Below are 23,199 nucleotides of genomic sequence, written 5' to 3' on the forward strand. Positions count from 1 at the left end.
AACTTAAAATCAGATTTAGAATGGTGGAAACACCCTATCGTAAAACGCTCTTGAAAAATCAAAGTTCAGACTGGAAATTTTTTCTGATGACTCAACAACGGGGTGGGGAAGAACATGTGGGGCCCAAAAGGCTAGTGGCCCATGGAGTGAAGATGAACGCAGCCGCCATATTAACTTTATAAAACTTATCGCGGCATTCATACGTATTTACGTTCATATCTAGATATATGGACGTATGCGTATGAAATTAACGCATTTACAGTTTCTTGGTCATTTGTTTTACTTTTATGCGTTTACCAGGGATTACCATGATATTAAAATCACTGCGAAAAAATATTTCAGATAAGGCTGGTTGATATAATGGTTGTACAAAGGTGGCCCACACAACCCCCTTAAAAAAAAAAAAAAATCCCTTACTATTAAAGACAAATGAAAACTTAATTTTATCTAATAACACATGCGCTCGCAGATTACCCTGGTGACAGGAGTATTATCTGGGCGGCGATGCTGATGAACGAATTTCCTTTATTATTTTTGGACATCATACTTGGTTCGCTCTCGGAAAACTCATAGTAAACAGTATGAAGGGTGCTACAAAAATCGGTTCAGTTATTGAAAGAAGAATAACTTGAAGTTATACGAACCATCAATACCATATATTATTAGTTTTTTAACGCAATTGTTCAATGAGGGTGCACAATATGGTACTTTGGCTTCTTAGCTTAAAATTTAATTTTAAAAAATTCTTCTTAGCTTAAAATTTAATTAGCTTAAAATTTAATTTTTAATTTGTCTGACAACGATCTACTGAAACGTTTCTTCAATGTTGTGTTTCAAGACCTTCTCTACCAATGTGTAATCAAACTTGGGACCCCTCTGTGGTTTTGAATTATTTAGCAAAATGGTATCCCAATGAAAATTTATCCCTAGAAAAAATAGAGTACAAATTTTATCTATGTTATATTGAGAACATTGAAAAACATTCAAGTCAAATTAAAATTAAAATAACCGATTTATTAAAAATATCAAAGTTTGGAACAACACAGCCCTTATTGATTTTATAATGAGCGTCCAGAAATTTTGTGCTGGAAAAGCTCTCCTCGCATAATATCTCAAAATAAAAAAAAAAAAAAAAATAAAAAAAAAAAAAAAAAAAATTGCAAAAAGAACGTTTTCTCAAAATAAGAAAATCGCTAAATATTAATTAAAATAGCCTACGTGTAAATTAAAAAGAAAAAAAAAAAAAAAAACAATTAAGCTTATCGGAACTCAGACTTTGTGTAGAAGGATTAAAAATACTTAAGCGGAAAAGGCTTAAGCGGAACTGATATTTCATCGGTCACTGCGCATAGCATCAGGCATGCTGCCACATTTGCTGCTTACAGGCTGGAGGAATATAGACCTTATTAGAAAGACTGCAGGTTGGAGCTCTAGCTCTCAAATTTTTTGCTAAGTTTTATAATAGGCCGATCAATTCGGAAACAAACAGTTAGTAAACAAACAGTAAAGCAATTATGTATAATTCCACGACAATGTACGCTGCTTTAAGTTTACTATATAAAACTAATACATAATCATAGGCCAAAAGAAAGTAATATAAAACTTATAGTGGTGCGTCCACTAAAATATGCTGTTAAATCAATCTACACTATTGTGTCCATGGTTTTACTGGTTCATATTTTACGAGTGATATCTCTAAAAGTCTACATGTGTCTCTTTGCTAATCTCGAGGAAGAAGCCTGAGTATAATTAGAGATTAAACGAACTTACCTGTAAGTGAAGTTCTATCCTAATTATGCGAAGGCTTCTTCCGAAGAGATTAGCAACCCACCCGCCCTTTCCTTTCAAGTCTATAACCCTATTAATCGTAAAATATGAAAGGTTAACGGGAACATCTCTAAACTAAATGACAAACCTTTCGAGCGCGGGACTGAGATAAACAAAACTACCCTTTAAAAAAAATTTAAAATAAAAACCAACGATTACTCTCAAAATAGTGTGAAATGGCTTGCGCTGCGCGTTACTACATGTGTCTCTTTGCTAATCTCTTCGGAAGAAGCCTTCGCATAATTAGGATAGAACTTCACTTACAGGTAAGTTCGTTTAATCTCTAATTATCTCTCATTCCGAGATTGACCTCTTTATTATTTATGCTTACTTGACCGGGTTAGCTGGCGGTGGCAACCCTGATTTATAACTTCTATAGCTTTATTAAAGAAGTTTCCCTTGTGTACGGATGTGAACGCTCTATCTAACATGCCCCTAACATTATTAATAACTAGTTATTGACGTCATCGGGGAACTTCTCAATGACGTCTTTATAAATAGCAAACGGCTAACACGTGCAAGTTTAGGTTGGTATCCTGAAATATCGCATTGCGATCTAGTTAGGTTTTGACGACCTCCGTGGCGCAGTGGTATGCGCGGTGGATTTACAAGACGGAGGTCCTGGGTTCGATCCCCGGCTGGGCCGATTGAGGTTTTCTTAATTGGTCCAGGTCTGGCTGGTCATCAATCATCAGGTGAGATTGCAGTCAAGGGCTAACTTGTAAAGAATAAAAAAAAAAAAAAAAGTTAGGTACTTAGCCCTTATTCACATTCTAGTATGAAGTTTAATTAAGGTCTATTTCCAATGCGCAAAATTGAAAATGCAACACTGCTCGATAAAAACCGCCGTGTTTTAAAAATGCCGTCGTGTGAACGAATACTTGGGAATGCATTTGTTGTATTTTGAACGATTTAATAATAAGTAGACCTCAATAAACATAATATATACCTAATAGCGCACCCGGTCAAGCTTTGCTTTGACTTATTTGACCCTACCGCTAACCTACCTCTACCCTACCCCTCCCTACCCCTAGCCTACCCCTACCATACCCCTACCCATTGTAGACAAACATACTTTCTTACATTACTTTATTATATACTTTCTATTTTATAATATACTAGCAGACGCCCGCGACTTCGTCCGCGTGGACTTCAGTTTTTCACAAATCCCGCGGGTAACATGGATTTTTCCGGGATGAAAAGTAGCCTATGTGTTAATCCAGAGTAAAATCGATTTCCATTCCAAATTTCAGCCAAATCGCTTCAGTAGCCGCAGCGTAAAGGAGGAACAAACATACTTACACACTTACACAGTTTCACACCTTACACACAAATTCTTCAACTTCAACTTTATCATGCATCGATATAGGTAGTACATGCTAGACATAAGGTGTGAATAAAGTAATACAGATTCTACGTACCTATTATTGTTTTTGAACGATAGAAAATATAAGTACCTACCTACATATGTTTATTTTGTATCGATACCAATAAACGATACTCGAGTATTAACCAAATATAGCAAATATACAGCCGTGATAGCCCAGTGGTTACGACCTCTGCCTTCTATTTGGGTTCGAATACGGTCCAGGGTATATACCTCCAACTTCAGTTAAGTGCATTTTAAGAAATTAAATATCACGTTTCTCAAACGGCGAAGAGAGCCATGATAGCCCAGTGGTTACGACTGCCTGTCTGCCTTCTTTTCGAAGGGAGTAGGTTTTAATCCGGTCCGGGGCATAAACCTCGAACTTCAGTTATGTGCATTTTAAGAAATTAAATATCACGTGTCTCAAAACGGTGAAGGAAAATCATCGTGAGTAAACCTGCATTCCTGAAACTTTTCTTATTTCTCTAAGAGTGCGAAGTCTGCCAATCTACATTGGGCCAGCGTGGTGGACTATTAGCCTAACCCCTCTCATTCTGAAAGGAGACTTGTGCTCAACTGTTAGACGGATAAAGGTTGTTAATGATGATTAGACCAGATACACGAATCAAATTTAATATCCCACTGGGATAATATATTCGCTTCATCATAATTATTATTTATCATACATTAAATTGTGACAGAAAGACGGACGGACACGCGAGTGATCATATAAGGGTTCCGCTTTTGTACGTACGTTGAAACTCTAAAAATACATTGAATTTGAACATAAAACAATTCTTATTGTCAACAACACCATAAAGTGAAGGTTAATTAGAGTCCGCTTAATCACTATACAATTTAATTAACAATAACTCATGAAACTCAACACTCGAGTCCCCGTGTCAGATAAATTTCAACGTCGAGGCAAAGATGCCGTCCGGAGTCATTTTTATCGTGCATATTCCCTCTAGCAACTACGAACACGTACTTAGATTCGGCAAACCGAAAGAAATATTGCCGATAGAGGATTCTAACGCGAAGAAATGCTATTTACAAGTGGAATTGCGCAATAAAAAGTCGAGAAGTATACCCATACATTTAACACAGAGCGTATACGGCGAGAATTACAATCCGACTTTGGAAAATATAAATGAAGACGACGAATTCATTACCATGGAAAGCGTGAGTATTGAAGTGATAAGGCTCTTTTTTTGGAAGCGAAAGGGATGATGACAGTTTTTTAAACTGTGTATAAATTAAGCTACAGGGATTTAAAGGGTCAGATTTGCGGCGCTGCCGCGGATCCCTGAAAAACGACCCATACAAAATAGTACGAACTTATGACGTCGTAGGCAATTAATGATCGTTAGATTTGTATGGGCGTTTAAACAAAATTACTAATATCTTTGTTATTTCTGCGTTTATGTTTATAGTTCAAATATTAAAAAATGTCACATTTAATGTAAGGAACTATGAATTTTCATCTAATTACGATAAAATATTTTTAGTAGATTTTGAAATTTTTTAATCTTATTTATTTTGCAAATATCCAGTCAATCTTTGCTTTTTATGTATAAATTAGTTAACATTGACCTTATTTACCCGAATGTATCATAAAAATCAATATATTCAAACCTAGTCATCATCCCCATTTGGGTGACTTATTGAGAAACGTAAAACGAATGGATATCACAGCTCATAAAACATATCAATTTTTGTGAACTAAGCACAGATTAACAATAATAGGCAGGAATAGCGCACGGAACACGACGGTGTCGTAGCCATACCAAATACAAAATTGAAAAACAAATACATTCTCGAGTCAGTACTACACGAAGCGTCGCATCAGTAGTTTTAATATTATTCAAGAAAAATGGCTTCTTATGTTTGTAAATATTTTAAAAACTGATCACAAAAACTAAAGAAATAAGATGCAGTATTTTTTATTGATTATTATATTAATTTACGTAGTTGTTGTTAGTGTTAAATTTTGAAATAGAAATTACGAGTATGAAAAAAGTTTCTATATGCGGATTTCAATGAGACGGGAGCCGTTTGTTTTTTATGGGTTTCACCGCCTTCACCATGCTGCTTGTAAAGACTGATTCTGGATTATAGTTTATTCTGTGGAACTAAGGAAATAAATGTGACACAATTTTGATTTTACTTATAAAAAAACTTTATGATGAACGGACGCCTTACGGTTTCACCCACATAGTTCCCCTTCCCGTAAGAATACGGGGATAAAATATAGCCTGTGACATTAACAATTATCATCGCTTTCTAGTGGTAAGAGGATTTTTAAATCGATTCAGTAGATCCAGAGAAGTTTACCTCTTTGTGATATTAATATAGATTACTTTATATAACCAACAATTGAACAAAATTATAAAAAAAAAACAAAGAATAAAATAACTAATTATTTAAATCAGAAATAATAGAAGATGTTTCTAAACACTAGAAAAATCCAACTTTTTTTTTTATTAAATCATTATTTAATGTTCACGTAGGTACGAGTACTACGAACATCTACGATAAATCGTAGCACATATTTTAAAAGTATTTTTATTCCATTCTTCGTAACTCATTATCTCAGTCAACGGGGCTTTAGCGTCTGAATTTTTATTCCATTCTTCGTAACTCATTATTCATTGCATCATTAATTGCAGTGTAAAGCAGTAACAAACATACAAACGCACTAACTTTCGCCTTTATAATGTCAAATTTGATTGACAGATTTTACAAGAACTGCTACGCAAACTAAACGTGGAGCCCGTGGTATGGGTGAGCGACAAGCTAGGGAATTACTATGAGGTGGAGTTCCCGCTGCCTACGGGGGACCGATGCGAGACCATGCTCCATTGTCTCACTCAACTGGGCATTGGGGTCTGCAATAAATCCATCGTCAGGTGAGAAACAACGATACATTTTCTTGATAAGTAATCCATTGAAAAGATACTAATAAGGTTGCATTTGTGGACGCACTTTTTGACCCTATATTTATACTTTAACTTTAGTATTTTATAGAATTAAACTATGTGGTATTGTAGGGGGTAATCTCTGGATACAGAATTTTAAAAATTATTATATTACTTGAAAGCCACATTATTTGTGAGTCTCCTAGGCCACTGAAGCAGACGTGTTCCGGACTGGAGATCACGTACATACAAACGCAGTGTAGGACGCCCTCCAGCCAGTTGGTCCGACGACATTAAGAAGGTAATGAGTGGGAAGAGGCTGGATGAGGAAGGCGGAGGATCGTGTGTGGTTGCGCGCTCTCGGAAAGGCCTATGTCCAGCAGTGAAAAGATACAGGCAGATGATGATGATGATAGCCGATAGGCTATATTTTATCCCCGTATACGGGAACGGTATCTACGCGGGTGAAACCTTCGCTCGTGTACATTCATGAAGAATGTATTTAATTTAATTTCGGAAATATTTTTACAGTGTTTTGCCCTGTAACGTGGTACACTCAGCTATAGGCGTTGCAGAGGATGGCGATGATCTCATGCTGTAAGTAAAGTAGTATTACTTAGTTTTAGGTAAAAATAACTAATTAAGTTTCATAAAATAACTCAAGGTTAATTGCTAAGAAATTTGTGGTAATGATATTCACGTTATGCTAAAGGTCATCAAGGGCAAAGTTAAATAAGTCAAAGGAATAACATGAATATATGATTAATTGTTTGATTATACTTTTATGAATAATAAATGGGGGAAATTAAGCTATTTCCAGAAAATAATATCATTTTTTACATAAGATAATAAGAATGGAACATCCACATCGCTATACGTACCGATTTTTTCAAGACAGCCTTGATTTCGATCAAGTCGTCTCTAAACCGCCGACTTTTTATTACTCGGATATCTGTCAATTCGCTCTGCTCTCGTACAGTAAAGAAAGAAAGAAAAGCAGGATGTTGTAATCCAAAGCCACATAGCGGCTAGACCAACGAAGCAATGGAGATGCCCCCAATTGGGCCCACTTATCAGAACGATACAGGAATTAATAATGTTCTAAAACTCTTGCATATTTTACTAAGTTACTCCATTAAAATATTTGCCTAAATAATATTCGCCAACAGGGAGCATTGTCAGAGTTCATTATTTTCACACCGATCGTAGTGACTTCCACATCCTCTTTGTGTATTTCACTGATTGTCAGTTGTCTTTGCAAATGCGGGCTGTCAATGTAAGATAAAAGCATAACTATATTAAATATGTCAACTTAGTGTCAAATCCTTATTAAAACTGTCGCCTGTCAGTTAGACACAGATAATGCAATTAATTTTACGTCAAAGGGATACGAATTATTGCCCACATGAAACAAAGTAATTTGACTAATTAGGCAAATAAATATTTCTTTGAAAATTGGCCTTATGAGTTCTCCCTAATTGTCCTAATTTATGGGCAATTTTCAGCTGTGTATCATTTCTATAAATTGGGCCCGGGTCAGTATGGAGACTGGGTTTCTCCTTTCACAAGCAAGCTTTTCTACTTATAATATACATGTTACATTGAACTGATCACTAATCCAACTATAAACCTACACAGAAACAAAAATGAAGACGCAAACCGTTGGCGTAGCTTCGTAGAATCGATTCGTTCGAAGCTGACAGTGAAACAAGTCGTCGACGGCGTCCGGGGCGGCGGAGAGTTGTCATTCGATTATCTCACTTTAATTATAACAGCCGAGTAAGTACGAACATTTATATATAACACAGTTTCCCTCCGTTCAAAGCTAACGCTTTATAAAATCACGATCCGTCCGATCTTAACTTACACTAGTATAGTATAAACTTTTATTTTGGCATTCTAGAAGTAGTCTAAAACCCACTTATGGTAGGATATGTGTGTCTATTTTTTCCACTAAATATAATAGTTAATATTCACTAACTTTGCCGATTACGCCTTACGCCGATGAGAGATGGACCTTACTATGTACAAGGTGGACAGGACCACAAGGCAAAAGGAATGTAGGAAGACCAAACAAACGGTGGACTGACGACGTCATAAAAGAAAGGAGTAGATGAAAACAAAAGAAAGGGAGGATGAGGCCTCTACCCTCTAGCCCCGAGAAGGGGCTCTAATCTCACAGATATTATTACAATATACTAACCAACTAATTTTAACTTATTTTTAACATAAATTAAGTATATTTTTCTTACTAACAAAAATTAAACGTGAAGACATTTGATATAAATGGCTTTTTTGTTATTTTTTATTTTATAAAAACAGGTAGTTGGTAAATTTGGTATGAATAATAAGTGAATAGGCCAGCTGAACCTCTCGGGTTGATATGGCACCGATCCCTTTCCAAGTTCGTATTTGTGTGGCAGAGTTTAGCCTTGGCTAGAATAAATAGGAATCGATCTTAATCGACGATAAATCGGCTGCGGACTCGTGTTTGTTTACAATGCCACTATTGATGAATTATTGAGGTCATTCTGCACTACTTGCACCACAGTAGAGAAATCCACGATTCTAAATGTGGATTTACTCAAACGACGCTCGGACATATTACATTTGGTAGATTTGACGATTGGATAAATAAAAGGTTAACGCTTTAGCAGTTATCAAGTAACCAATCGCAAAAAAGATATCAGCGACAAACATAGTTTTTAGTTGCTTAAAGAAAAATAACATGACGGTAATAACTAAAGCGTTTTAGCGTTATAAATGATCTTTAATAGTAATGCCTTGTTATATCTACTGTGGTAATGCTTTACAGATATTAAATTGGAAATATTATAGGATTGATAATAAAATGCTTCATACAATATATACAATAGCAGTAGTCGTAAGCTATTTCGGGTCTAGAATTCTCAGATTCCGAATTGAATGCAGTACAGAAATAGCCTTGAGGGATTACAACTTTGACACCTAAATATAATGTATCTAAGGATTACAACATATGAGGCGACATATTTGACGTAAATGACATTGCTCTATAATCGTTATTCCCTTTTTATCCAAGAGGGTGATTTGATTTTAATCTTACATAGATATCTGCAAGGCAGACATACCTACCTACGAGGATCTCAATAGCTTTAGAAGCATCAAAAGCGCAACGATTTCCGCTGGACTATTGTCGTATCCTAACACAGCCTTTTCCGACTAGTAGGGGAATGGAAAAATTTAAAGCATGTGGCAAAAACATTATTAAAAAGAAATACTAATAAAATAAAACCTTTTTTTCAAGTTCCCTAGCAGCTTTAGGTCTGGTAGAGAACAACGCTTCAAACATCGTAGCCGCCATGCTAGTCTCTCCGTTGATGGGGCCGGTGATGTCGATAACCTTCGGAACCATCATCGCGGACCGAAGCCTGGTGAGGAGCGGCTTCGAGAGTCTCATCCTGGGAATGTTCCTCTCGTTATTGTTCGGCTTTATATTTGGACTGATCCTGGGAACAACTGAAATGCCCTGGGGTTTTGGTGATTGGCCTACTGAGGAAATGAAATCTAGGTAAGCCTCAGGTAGTTGAACGTGAATTTTGGTCATATTTAAAAGATAAGGCCAATATTCTTTTTTAAAAATATAATAATATCTGCACGGCCGAGTTCTCGAGTTTGATCTTTGCCTGTTGGATTATTTACGCCCTACAATCTTTACAATTTGGTGCTGTTACCTAATTTTAAAGATTGTGAAGTGTAATTTTTTCATAGTGTTCTATATTGAACTACTCTGGCCCTTTCATTTTATACCCATATTGGGGAATTGTGAATAAATATGTAATCCGCCATTTTGAATTTTTAATTTCCATTTCTTTTGAACCAAACAACAACGAATAGGAATCTAAATTTAAACCGTTTAAATAACCTTCGAATTGGCTTATTGGATCTTCACCTGAAATAGCTACCCATAGCTAAGAACTGATTTGATCACGTTAGCTTTTTAACCGACTTCCAAAAAGGAGGAGGTTCTACGTTCGGCTGTATGTATGTTTTTTTTTTTTTTTTTAAACTAGACATTCCTCATAATCATAATTGTTTTCATAAGTTCTTATGAAAGTTAGAAGCGACGAATACGATGCGACAGTTAGACATAGAGACAAACGCTTAGATACACAGCTAGACAAAAAAGGCCGATATGCCCTCGGGTTTAAAACCATCTCGCAACTCTTTTCAGAGGAAACGTCCGCTCGTTATGGATGGGTGTACTATGGGCTCTGACTTCTGGCACGGGCGTGGCGCTCGCCCTACTGCAAGGTAGCGCCGGGCCCTTGATAGGCATCGCTATATCAGCTTCTTTGCTGCCGCCTGTTGTGAATTGCGTAAGTTCATTGACGAGATGGACCGGTAGATATGATCTCCGCTTTCGATTCGGAGGGCGTAGGTTCTAATCCCATCCTTGGCATGCGTCTCCAAGTTTTCAGTTGTATGAAATTAAATATCACGTGTCTCAAATGGTGAAGGAAAACATCGTGCGGAAATCTACATACCTGAGAATTTTCTTAATTATCTAGGTTTGTAAAGTCTCGTGGTGGGCTAACTAACCCCTCCCATCCTGAAAGGGTACCTGTGCTCAACAGTGATCCGAATATGGGTTGTGAATGACCTTAGACTTTGAATTTGGAGTCACTTTAATTATTCATTTCTCTCCCATTCCTAGTCACACAAAGTCACTTGTAATCCCTACAACATGTAACGAAACTTATGGCTAAGTGTTTAATAAATAACTAACTTTATAAGTAAATTAATTAAACAAATAAAAAAACCTGCATAAATTATACAAACACTGAAAAGAAAAGGGCTATTTCTAATAAGCCAGACTCAAAGACATAAACGAACAAACAACGCTTCGATGCGCGCCAAACGAGCGTTTAAAATTCACGACATTACGTAGACATGAGGCATTGATCCCATTTATCTTCAGGGCTTATACTGGGCGTTGGCCTGTATATGGCTGTTGTATCCAGGCGTGAAAATACCTCACATCAAAGGGGAGCCGTACTACGGGAACGCATCTTACGTGCCGCTCTACCACCCCTACCTACCCATCGAGTTCGCTGTCAACGGTAAGTTAAAGAACAAAAACTTTTTTTAATATACTCGTAATAGGCATGACAAGTTATAGTCCCTCAGCCGTCCAAGTAACGACATTATATTGTACCTACGGTACATAGACTGCATGTACCTCAGACTAATTAGATAAAGACCTGCCTCGCAAGACATTATTTTTCTGTCAAAGTATATGATCAACGATCTTATGCGATTATAAACACTGTCTCTATAGAATCGATGTTTCATAGTTTACAATCGTGTCCGTCGTTTAAAACCCTCCGTAAAAACACCTTTTTGTGTACTTGAATGGTGTAAAAAACGAACAAAAACTGCTAGTTTAGTATATGATATGTATGAAATCTAAGCTCGTTTTCCTTAGAAAATGGCAGAAAATTTTGTTCGTGAATTTGGGTGCTACACTAGTCCTTATGTATTTAGTCTGAGGCATGTACCTACGTTTCATAAAAACAGCGCACAAAAGTTGCTCCCAATACTATAGCGGGGTACAACTATTTGACAAGTTTTCATACAATCTTCTGTCAGTTCCGTGAGCCGTGCGAATGGCAGTGATCATCGAATCTATGTACCGTAGTAGGTACAAAGGTCGTTGCGTCCAAGTATTAACCGTATTTTGTTTATATTTTCCTCGGCGTAATATAAGAAATGATGTCTCCGAATGTCAAATAACTTCGCGTCAAAATTTTTAATTTATTTAAAACGACAATCATAACCATAAATTAATCTCTCGCCATAATACACTTTGGCGAGTAGCGCTCATTTTCCTAAATAAAATGTTTTTAACAAAAACATTCAACCGACCGACACCGCCTTCAAAGTGATCAAAAGCACATAATATATGATGTTATTTTACACTTTTAAGTTTTTTTTTGTGATTTTGAAGTCGGTTGAATGTTTTTGTTAATAATTTTAAATAGTTTAAATAACTAAAAAAACACGCTATTATCACGCACTAAAAATTACAAAATAATGTTGGATTTAAGTCACGTGACATTTTTTTTCGTATCGACCGCAAACCTTTTCATTTTTATATGCTTAAGATTCCAATATTTGTCTTTAATTCATAGTTAAAGTGATTGGGGAGGCCGCCATATTGGATTTGTAATGACGTTTCTGAGCTAGTCATGTATTGTCATCAGAACTCAGGGCGTGTGCAAAATTTCGTCCTAATGGAAAACCGGGAAGTGGGTCAAATTAAGATTCCAAGATTTTCTTACATACATAGTTACAAGTGAAGCTAATATAAAGCGTGTAATATAATATTTAGCCGTATGCGTAAAGCGTAAGCGTGTAATAGAGAGCCGTGATAGCCCAGTGGATATGACTTCTGCCTCCGATTCCGGAAGTTGTGGGTTCGAATCCGGTCCGGGGCATGCACCTCCAACTTTTCAGTTGCGTGCATTTTAAGAAATTAAATATCACGTGTCTCAATCGGTGAAGGAAAATATCGTGAGGAAACCTGCATACCAGAGAATTATCTTAATTCTCTGCGTGTGTGAAGTCTGCCAGTCCGCATTGGACCAGCGTGGTGGACTATTGGCCTAACCCCTCTCATTCTGAGAAGAGACTCGAGCTCAGCAGTGAGCCGAATATGGGTTGATGACGAATATAATATTTAGGATTGTTAATTATCTAGGTATACCTAACAAAAATAAGATAAATTACAATTAGTTATTATACTAAAAAACTAAAAGTCACGTGTTAATCAGCGAAAGAGTTCCCAAGGAATAATTTCTGTAGTGCACGCTTATGGACCTTGTTCACTGAATTCCCTTTAGTTCTTGAGCTATTCTTTTTTATTAAATATCTTGGGCACCACGTAGCCGGTAGTCCTTTCACCGTAATTCATATATTCATATAAGGTTTGTCTGGCTTTCACAGCCTCCCGTTTTACTAGTTTGACCCTAATAAGCGCTTGCCGCCATATTGAATTTTAAATGTTTTGTAGCCTGTGACGGTCTCCTGACAAAGACTAATCGTTTGATACATTTGACACACCATTTATCAAAATCGGCCCAATAACGTCTCTAAACTTAGGTAGGTATTTCTTTTGTAAGAAATAAACTACTTTTTTTTTACTTTTTTTTTTTATTCTTTACAAGTTAACCCTTCAATTCATCAAAGATTGCAATCTCATCTGATAAGTATGCGATGATGCAATCTTAGATGGAATCGGGCTAATCGAAGGGGTTCGGTTTCATCACAACATCGTACCTAAACGCTAAATCGCTTGGCGGTATGTATGTACCGATATTTTAAAGTGACTAAGTGGTAGGCCAACTAGTCGTAAAAGACTGTGTTAGGAATATTGGTACGATAATAGTCCAGGGGATGAAACCATAACTTTGTCTCGGTAAATAGGTACTCCCGCTCCGAACTTTTAAGGCTTACGTATAGTCCGGGATCCGTAGAACATTAATAGACTCGTTACTGATATACCTACGTTGGGAGGAGAGTAATTTATCAAAAGTTGTTATTAACCAGATGTCTTTTTTACTGCTGATTAATCAATAGTTAGGTATACAACATAACATAACAGGACATTGCCTACAAATTCCGTGGTACGTGGTACCTCGTTCTGACGCTTAGAAATTTTCATTTCCTGGTAACTCAGTTAGCTGCCAGAATCAAGAATTTTGGTAAATAAAAAAGTTAATCGTCTCATCGATATGAAGCTACTCACGAAAAATTTACTTGTTAGTAATCAGTTGCAAAAAAAACTGACTTATAATCTTGAATGCCTTAGTCTTAATCAGATTTTAATGTGACTATTATCCTGACCACATTTTTTACATTTTATGACCTGCTTATGTGTAAAAACATTCAATTTTATGTCAAAAAATTTCCCACAGGAATCGTCAGCTGCTGTCTAACCATCGTGAACGTGATATGCATATTCATAACGGCCATCATGTTCCTGAAAATCAAAGAAGTTGCAGCGCCTTACACCTCCACTCCTGACCTGAGGAGGTTCTGGGAGCAGGACATCAAGGTGGTCCGGGAAGCCAATAGAGCCACTTTACAACGAGCCGAGGACGACGAACGAGCCGAGTATTGTTTCAATTAACTTTGACTATTTAGACCTGTTGCGCACCCAAATTCACCAACAAAAAAGTATGTCGTTTTTTGAGGTGGACGAGGTAAACTCACTAAACTACTAAACTACAAGTTTTTGGCCGTTTTTTATGCTATTCAACTACACAAACCGGCATTTTTAGGGAGCTCTTTACACGACAAAAACGATTAAAACAATGAAACATCGATTCTATAGCAACAGTTTTTATAAACGCGTTAGATCATTGATTTTTGATCTTTGGCAGAGGGGTAACGGCCAGCGAGGCAGGTCCTGTTATTAATGGTCGAAGTCAATTAGCATTTCTAATATTTATTAACCAACTATTATTATTATTATTAACTACTCTTGAGTCTTGGGTCTGTATAACCTGGCGCAGCGTATGGATGTGATCTATGGTAGCTATAGCCTTTTCGGAATCCGGCTTGTTCGGGAAGCTGGAAGTCCAGTCCAGAAGTTGGGACATTGGTAATGCTACGCCGCCGTAACTCGGAGTAACATTTTTTTTTTATTCTCTACAAGTTAGCCCTTGACTACAATCTCACCTGATGGTAAGTGATGATACAATCTAAGATGGAAGCGGGCTAACTTGTTAGTTAGTGTTGTTAGTGAGTAGGATGAAATCCACACTCCTTTCGGTTTCAACACGACATCGTAGCGGAACGCTAAATCGCTTGGCGGTACGTCTTTGTCGGTAGGATGGTAACTAGCCACGGCCGAAACCTCCCACCAGCCAAAAGACTATAACTCTAACGATAACTCGTAAGATCGGCATCGTTGTCACGTTAATCTTTTGGTCATAGTCATTAGTAATTACGAGACGAGGGCTTAGGGTGAAATGTAGCATTATCACCCTAAGCCCTCCACCACGCATTACAGCAGCGTGGTGGGAGTAAGTTCCATATCCCCTCTCCTATATTTGGGAAGGCCTGGCCCAAATTTTTGTCAAAGAATCTTTTTAAATATGACCAAATATTTCCATTCCCCTCTAGTCCATACCTCTCAGTGATGAATCCTGCCCCTTTACCGTTGAGATAATAAAGCTTCGTAAGTAGGTAAGTAGAAAGGATTTGGTTTCCATCTTCGTAAACCGACGGGAAATTGCCTTTCAAACGGATGTGGCCGCTCGACTTGAAATGACCTCCTGATCGGAAATGACTGACATAAGAGGACTGCCCCAGTTTTAACCGACTTCAAAAAATGGAGGAGGTTCTCAATTCTAGTCTTTATTTTTTTTTGTATATGTATGTCACTCACCATCCAATAAGTTCACGTTCCTGCAGCGCTACCCGGCACGTGGCCTTAGTCAGTCACAACAACAAAAAAGGTTAAGGTTATAGCTCAGAATAAAGAAAACTCCAGAAGGTATGATCGCGCTTAGGCATGAAGCCGTTGAAATTACTCTTTTTTGGTGTAATTTCACGAACAAGCGATTATTCACTCTGTGTATGCCGTGTTGTGACGTGCAGTTTTTTGACACAATGCGTAGTAGGTACATACATCTACCTAATGACTGAAAGTAGTTTCTGGTGTTCTGTATTCTGGGGGTTATATGCTACATTTTAGATTACTAGGACTGTTTTTTATTAATTACATGAGTAGGTATTAATATTATTATAGACGCGCATAGGAATATAACCGTTGAAATTACTGTTTTTGGTGTAATTTCATGAACAAGCGACACTCACGACTCACGACAATGCGTAGTAGGTACATTATGACGATTGAAAGTGGTTTCTGGTGTTTTCTGTATTCTGAGTGTTATAAGATCCATTTTAATTTACTAGGACTGTTTTTTATTATTATAGATTGGTCTTAGAGGACTTGAACCAAAGCGAAGACGAAGGAGTGAAGGAGCGCTTAGAAGCCGCTGTGCAAGAGGCCCTCGATGACGAGACTTATAGGAAAGTCAAGAGGATGAGTTATCAAAGTCACAATGCTGATGAGGTACAATACAAATTACCTATTTTATAGGTTTACCCGTTGATAAGGTATACCTACATTCCTCTTGTACGTAGTACATAAGTAGGGTAGATATATTATTTCACTCCATTATTTGAAAATCGAATTCTCGTCGAAACTCGACGTTTTGTGACTCTAGGACCTTATGCACCTCGAACTTTTCTGTTGTGTGCATTTTAAAAAATTAAATATCACGTGTCTCAAACGATGAAGAAAAACGTCGTGAGGAAACCTGCATACCAGAGAATTTTCTTAATTATCTGCGTGTGTGAAGTCTGCCAATCCGCATTGGGCCAGCGTGGTGGACTAAGGCCTAACCTCTCTCATTCTGAAAGGAGACTCGAGCTCAGCAGTGCGCCGAATATGGGTTGATAACGAACATGCCCCGGACCGGATTCGTTCCGAAGGCGGAGTTCATACCCACTGGGCTATCGCGGCTTTACTTTTAGGTAATTCGCACAATCGGGTTACAACCGCGATCGCCAGCATCGGTTCGATCCAGTCTGATCGCGTCGGGTCGAGCCACGCCGCAGACCAAGGGCTCCAATATGAACGATATCGCTGCCTTGGACAAACTGCTGACGTCACTGCTGGGGCTCCAAAACAAGAGAACCAGATCTTTCAGGTAGGTATCAATATGAGCCTATTTTACCGTGAATGTAGAGCGCGCAATTAGAGTTCAACATTTGGAATAGGTATTTTTTATAGTATAAACAAACTTTAAATATTAAGAGTTTTTGTAAAAGCGATAAAAGGAAAATTAGGTACAATCGCGTACGAAATTTTCAATTATTTGCCATCTTTGATATACCGGGTTACCACGAAGCATGCGTTTAACACTTTTGTTTATAATTGTACCTGCGCACACACCTGTCGTTTAGCCCTCATACACATGAGCGTTTTTTTTATAAAAACGTGCGATTAAAAACATATACTTGGGAATGCATTTGTTGTATATGGACGCTTTTTTATTGTCCGTTATAAAAACTCTCGTGCGAATGAAGGCTTACTTACCGGGGTACCTAATACCTATATAATTTTTATACGGATACATGGATACAATAGACTTGTGCCTCTTCGAAGCCAGCTTCCATCTTAGACTGCACCATCACTACAATCAAGGTGTGATGGCAGTCAAGAACTTACGTGGCAAAAAAAATATAGAAAAAAGTGATAAGGTATGAAAATTTATGCAGGTCACATTTCGGCACACCTAGAGCCAGCCGGTTGCCAACATTGGACGAGCGCGGAAGGAACCGACGCTCAGAATCGTGGCCGGAGAGAATATTTGAAGAGTCCATCGTTCGTAATGTGCTCAACAGCGTCAGAGCAAGCAAGAGGAGTTCCGCCGTCGAAGAACCTTTTTTAACGCCTCAGTGAAACATAGGAATCTACTTTAGGCTCAGACCAATTATAGAAGGACCTGTATCGCATTCATATTCACAAACAAAATTGTCTGTCATTTTCTGAGGAAAACGAGCTTAGTTTTGGTATATATCTTATACTAAACTAGAAGTCTTTGTCCGTTTTTTACACCATTCAACTACACAAAAAGGTATTTTTCGGAGCTCTTTGACCGACGAACACGATTATAACTATTTAACATCGATTCTATAGAGACAGCTTTTATAATCGCATTAGATCGTTGATCATATACTATGACAGAAAAGTAATACCTAGCGAGGCAGGTCATATACAATAGTTGGTCTAGGCTATTTACTATGTCCCATTAAATGATTAAATAATAAAAATAATTTATTTATTAAACTTACCCCACTCCCGTCTTCCGTCATAGATAGGCTTTCAACTATTATGTAAGAAGCTTTATTACAATTATTTACCCCCCTTGTCAAAAAAAATAAACAGAGTTCTTTCCTCCTCCCCCTCAAGCTTAAGTAAACATTCTTACATGCATTATTTTATTTGTGGAATTCTCAGAAAGTTTCGTTTTCAAACATAGGCAGCGTCTGAGTTGCCATGTGTAAAAAAGTAAATAACTACCGCTGACATAACTCCCACCATCAATTGTCATCAAAAACATACAAAGCGAAGCCCCCTCGTCTCCCTATAGTACTTACGCAAAACCCCTACTAACGTGTTATAGTCGAATGCAATATTTATGACCTCTCCAAAATAAGGTGCGGGTGCTCTATGCGCGAGTCATACAAAAATCAAGACGAGCAAGGCGCCTTCGGCTGAGTGGGTGGCCGCGTTCCTGCGTAACCGGGGATACCTAATATCTTGTGTTAATATAATTAAAATTAAGACAAGATGTTCGGAAACGTCAAATGATTGTATCCGACTATACATTTTCTTAAATTAATTACCAACAATTATTAACGTTTGAGACACGTGATATTAAAATGCATCTATCTGAAAAGTTGGAGGTGCATGCCCCGAACCGGAATCGAACCTACTCCTTCCGAATTGAAGGCAGAGGTCATCTCCACTAGGCTATTACGACTCACTATTTATAATATTAGAATATATAGGTACTATTTTAAAAATAATAATGAAACAATTTTGGTAACAATGTAAACAACAATTTATAATAATTATCATCAGAACAATTATCATAATTATATTTATGGTACATTTGCTGCAGTTAAACTGCATGTGCATATTGCTATCTATAGAATGTAGAGTTAAGTACCTACTTACACTGTTTTCTTAAATAGGTATTTATATTTTAAGGTAATTGACTTTATTATGCTAATACTCGTATTTATTTACATAAAATTGCCATAAAAATAGGAATAATTTACTTACTATTGGACTAGATCATGACATTACATCTTTAGTTACAGTTTTTAACGACTTATTGTGCTTAACTTGAGATGTGTATACATCATACCCTAAAGAAATTGTGTTGTCATACAAAACTCTGTATCTGGTTGGTAAAAAATAAAAGTTGATAATTTGAGCAGGTGGCCACACCATCCATTCAGCTTTGTACAAAGTAGTAAACTTGTCTTTGACCTCATCCTGAAAATTTGTCCATGGATCCTTTTCCAGTAAGGCTAAACTACCAAAGAATGTTATAATCATAATAGGTGAAAATATAAGTTGGTCAAGCATAAGTTTTTTCACTACCATGTCAAATGATTTACCTATAATAAACCTATCTAGTACTTTGTACCAGTGATGACATAAAATACCAACTCCTATACCAGAAAACGCCATTTGCATAGTCCGTTGGGGATTATACTCCTTTAAATCACCAGTATACAGTTCGTACATTTGTTCCATACCATCACCAACAGATGATAGTGTCAGTGAAATTGTAATATTTGTATAAAGTAAGTATTTATCACTAAAAGCCACTTTCACTACTCCTTGGAATCTTGAAAAGGCAGCGCTTGTTCTCACATGGCTAGACAATCGTCTCCATGTTACAGCTATGTGTTGCATTTTATTTTAAATCTGAAAAAAAAATAAAGTGTATAAACAAAAACACAATCATCTTCAAAAAAATTTATTAGTCAATAGAAATTACCATTTTAACAAAATGAATATAATTTCTTAGATAGAAAATAAAACACAGATTGAAGTACACAATCCATAGAACATTTTTTATAACTGATTACTATCAAGTAAATTTCTTGTGAGTAGCTTCATTTCGATGAGACAATCAACTTTTTTTTTTAAGAAATTTCTTGATTCTGCTAGCTAAGTAAATAAAAATTTCTGAGCACCGGAACGAGATAATGTACCACGCAATTTGTAGTACATTGTGGCTGTTAAGTTGTATAAGTATTAATTAAGCAACAGTAAGAAAAAACAAATGGTTAATAACAACTTTTGGGAAACTACCCTCCTTCCAACTCGTATCAATAATGAGGTTATTAAATGTTATGAATGTTATTTAAACGGGTACATACCACCAGTCCCGTCGTGACCACGATCCATGCAACTGAGTCGAAATATCGACAATAAAAATCTCGTCGTTTTATCGTGGTATGTACCCGTTTAAATAACATTCATAATGAACAACCACGAAATAAGTATTAAATGTTGTTACTAACCAGCAGTTTTTTTTACAGTTGCTTATTTAATAGTTATACAACTTAACAGCCACAATGTACTACAAATTGTGTGGTACATTATCTTATTCCGATACTCAGAAATTTTTATTTACCTAGCTACCAGAATCAAGAAATTTTGTAAATAAAAAAGTTGATTGTCTCATTGAAATGAAGCTAATCACGAAAAATTTACTTGATAGTAATCAGTTATAAAAAAATATTTCACGGATCCCTGAGTAACATTAGCAAAAGCACGCAAGTGACAATTTTTTTAAAGTATCAATAAAAACAAGTATAATATTATTTGTTTGTAATTTCACACACAATCATATATAATAATATAAAACACAGTAATGCATGGCAGCCTAAAAAAACTATCCTGGCCTAATTCTGAGGAGTTAGTCTCCTAACTGGTCTTCTTAGCTATGTCTAATTTGTCGACTTTTTTAGTTTTACTATGTTTCACATGGGATGTATAAATGTCATATCCCAACGAAATGGTGTTATCATACAACACCCTATATTTTGTGGGCAAGAAATAGAAGTTTATAATCTGTGCAGGCGGCCAGACCACCCACTCCGCTCTGTACAGTATCCAGAACTTTTCACTAACCTCATCAGTGAAATTTTCAATCGGATTCTCTTCAAATATAGCTACAGTCGCAAAGAATGATAAAATAACAATTGGTGACCAAATACACTGATCTAGGATCAATTTTTTAATTACATTCTGTATGTTGTGCTTGACTATTATTTTATCCAAAAAAATGTACCAATGGTGACACAAAACACCAGCTGTGGCTCCTGAGAATGCCATATGGGCTGTTCTTTTAAAGTCAATTTTATTGATTTGTTTTTGATGGTACTCATAACTTTGCTCTAATAAATCTCCTGCTGTTGATATACTTATTGACAATGTGACATTAGTATAAAAAAGGTTAGTTTTGTTGAATGCTTGATCTATAAGGTGTTTGTATAGTGTTAATGATTTTCTCATTAATCTTCTCAAAGTCATAAGCAAAAGCTTAGGCCCTAGAACAAAGTAGAGTTATTTTAACAAAACAACTATTATTACAGTTACAGGAAAATTAATAAATATATAATATAATACCTACCTACTAAATATATAATATAATACTATTAATAAATATATAATATAGTACCTAGACAAATATTAATTTAATTTTGCCACTTGTTACTTATTGCTTACGATATTATTTAACTTTACCGTGTATACAAGGAATCCTGATATTTAATAAAGTTTGGGCTATTTGTTCAGGCTTCAACCTTCAAATGAATGTTTAATACTTACCCAATTAATGTAAAGTGATATGAATTGGTATGTTAAAAATATACTATTTACATTGCATGCTACTATTATATAATACAAAGAACTCGTGTAAGTATTTTAGGCTACAATATAATTTGCTTACATTTTTATCAATAAAGCATGCACACAAATAAATTTTAAAAACTTACTGAAATGTACTAGAACCCAAGTCTTTGTTGCTTTTAATATTTAAATATATACGCAGATATTAATGAAAATTGATAATTGACATACATGTGTAAGTAACTAATAAATTAAAATAAAATACATTGTTTATTCTATCTATTCTAAACATAACCTATCATATACATTGTATCTTACCACTGTCAAATGTCAACAGTCAACACTCAACAGTGTCAACTGTCACTGTCAGGTCGGGTCGGGTCGGTGATCGATGTCATAGATATTCAAGAACATGTTCACTGTCACTGTTTATTATAAGTCTGTCTCAGACTAATAACATGAGGACCTGCCTCCCTAAACGTTACTTTTAAACTGTTAAGGTATACGATCAACGATCTAATGTGATTTTAAATCTAAATCTCGATGAAAAAAAGTCAAATGAAAATGCTGACTTTAATTCAAAAATATTTTGTATGCGGTAATAGTGTCGCTGATATATCCAACGTTTTCGTGTATGCAGAGTTACTTAAGCTACTTGGAGTATATATTCTTTGTTTAGGAGTATTAATCTTCAGTGGTCAAGAACAAGAACATACATTTTTGCTCACAGATAATACGTTTACCATAAATACATAGATGTCAAAGACGTTTACTCTAGTATTGAAGGGTATCTATGAATCTTTTTTACTCTATGGTCAAGAATATGCCTGGAAAGTGGAAGCTTTCAGTTCTGTGGTTCATACTGTAAACTAATAAATTATTATTGTATTGATTGTACATTTTAACCGACTTCCAAAAAGGAGGAAGCTCTACCTTCGGCTGTATGTATGTCTTTTTTTACTAAGTATACAGTAATCTGTGAATTCTGTGATTGTACTCTGTGATGGAAGCGAGTAGCGACCACAGACCCACAGATGACAAGGTAGCGAGCAGAAACTGACAAGCGTGTATCCAGGGTGTAATCAGTCTGTACATTACGACCTCAGTACAAATTGCATATGCCTCCTTAATTCCCTATTTGCTCAATAGATGGCGCTTTAAGGCACTTTGACCAGCAGGATTCTGAGGTAATCTTAAGCCAGGTATTAAAAAAAAAAATTATAACCTTGTGCCCAAAGAGTATAATAAGTGCTTGTGCCGCTTGTGACATTTTGTTTAATTTTGTAGACGAAACGGTTTTATTTCTTCTACTTTCTTCATGGTGTTTTTTTGCGTTGATCTTTCCCGACGACCTGGCTTTTTTTTATAGATTTTGGTGATTGTTATAAATCGTTTTGACCTGTGCTTTACTTTGGATTCCGAGAACTATGTTATATTATATGTCTTGTCTTGAGATTTAGTAGAGTTCTTTTTTTATTTTTTCGTGCAGATTTTTTACATTTAATTGGTGTAAGTCAACAAATATATTGTTAAGCGGTACCACTAGAGGTTTTGACGAAGATGACTCTATTCAAAGAGACGGAGTT

At 36.2% G+C, this 23,199-nt stretch overlaps 2 protein-coding genes across 3 annotated transcripts; one reads left to right on the forward strand and one right to left on the reverse strand.

Moving 5' to 3' along the window:
• The first annotated feature begins 4,125 nt into the window (after positions 1 to 4,125).
• Positions 4,126 to 17,973, forward strand: LOC112052251 (uncharacterized). The gene is made up of 11 exons (XM_052885784.1): positions 4,126 to 4,378; positions 5,933 to 6,105; positions 6,646 to 6,711; positions 7,753 to 7,893; positions 9,401 to 9,664; positions 10,328 to 10,472; positions 11,075 to 11,216; positions 14,073 to 14,271; positions 16,102 to 16,240; positions 16,705 to 16,880; positions 17,452 to 17,973. Exons 1-11 carry the CDS (start codon positions 4,127 to 4,129, stop codon positions 17,633 to 17,635), a joined length of 1,881 nt encoding a protein of 626 aa, XP_052741744.1. The 5' UTR covers position 4,126; the 3' UTR covers positions 17,636 to 17,973.
• Positions 17,974 to 18,776: 803 nt separating this feature from the next.
• LOC112051866 (mpv17-like protein 2) lies at positions 18,777 to 21,946 on the reverse strand. 2 transcript variants are annotated; one of them, XM_024090681.2, is made up of 2 exons: positions 21,760 to 21,946; positions 18,777 to 19,678 (listed from the first exon to the last, which is right to left on the reverse strand). In XM_024090681.2, exon 2 carries the CDS (start codon positions 19,664 to 19,666, stop codon positions 19,037 to 19,039), a length of 630 nt encoding a protein of 209 aa, XP_023946449.1. In that variant the 5' UTR covers positions 19,667 to 19,678; positions 21,760 to 21,946; the 3' UTR covers positions 18,777 to 19,036. The 2 variants fall into 2 exon arrangements, with proteins under 2 accessions (XP_023946449.1, XP_023946458.1); XM_024090690.2 differs by lacking the exon at positions 21,760 to 21,946 and adding an exon at positions 20,894 to 21,015.
• Between the last annotated feature and the right edge of the window lie 1,253 nt (positions 21,947 to 23,199).

This window comes from Bicyclus anynana, chromosome 15 (genome assembly GCF_947172395.1).
Source record: "Bicyclus anynana chromosome 15, ilBicAnyn1.1, whole genome shotgun sequence".
NCBI lineage: Eukaryota > Metazoa > Arthropoda > Insecta > Lepidoptera > Nymphalidae > Bicyclus > Bicyclus anynana.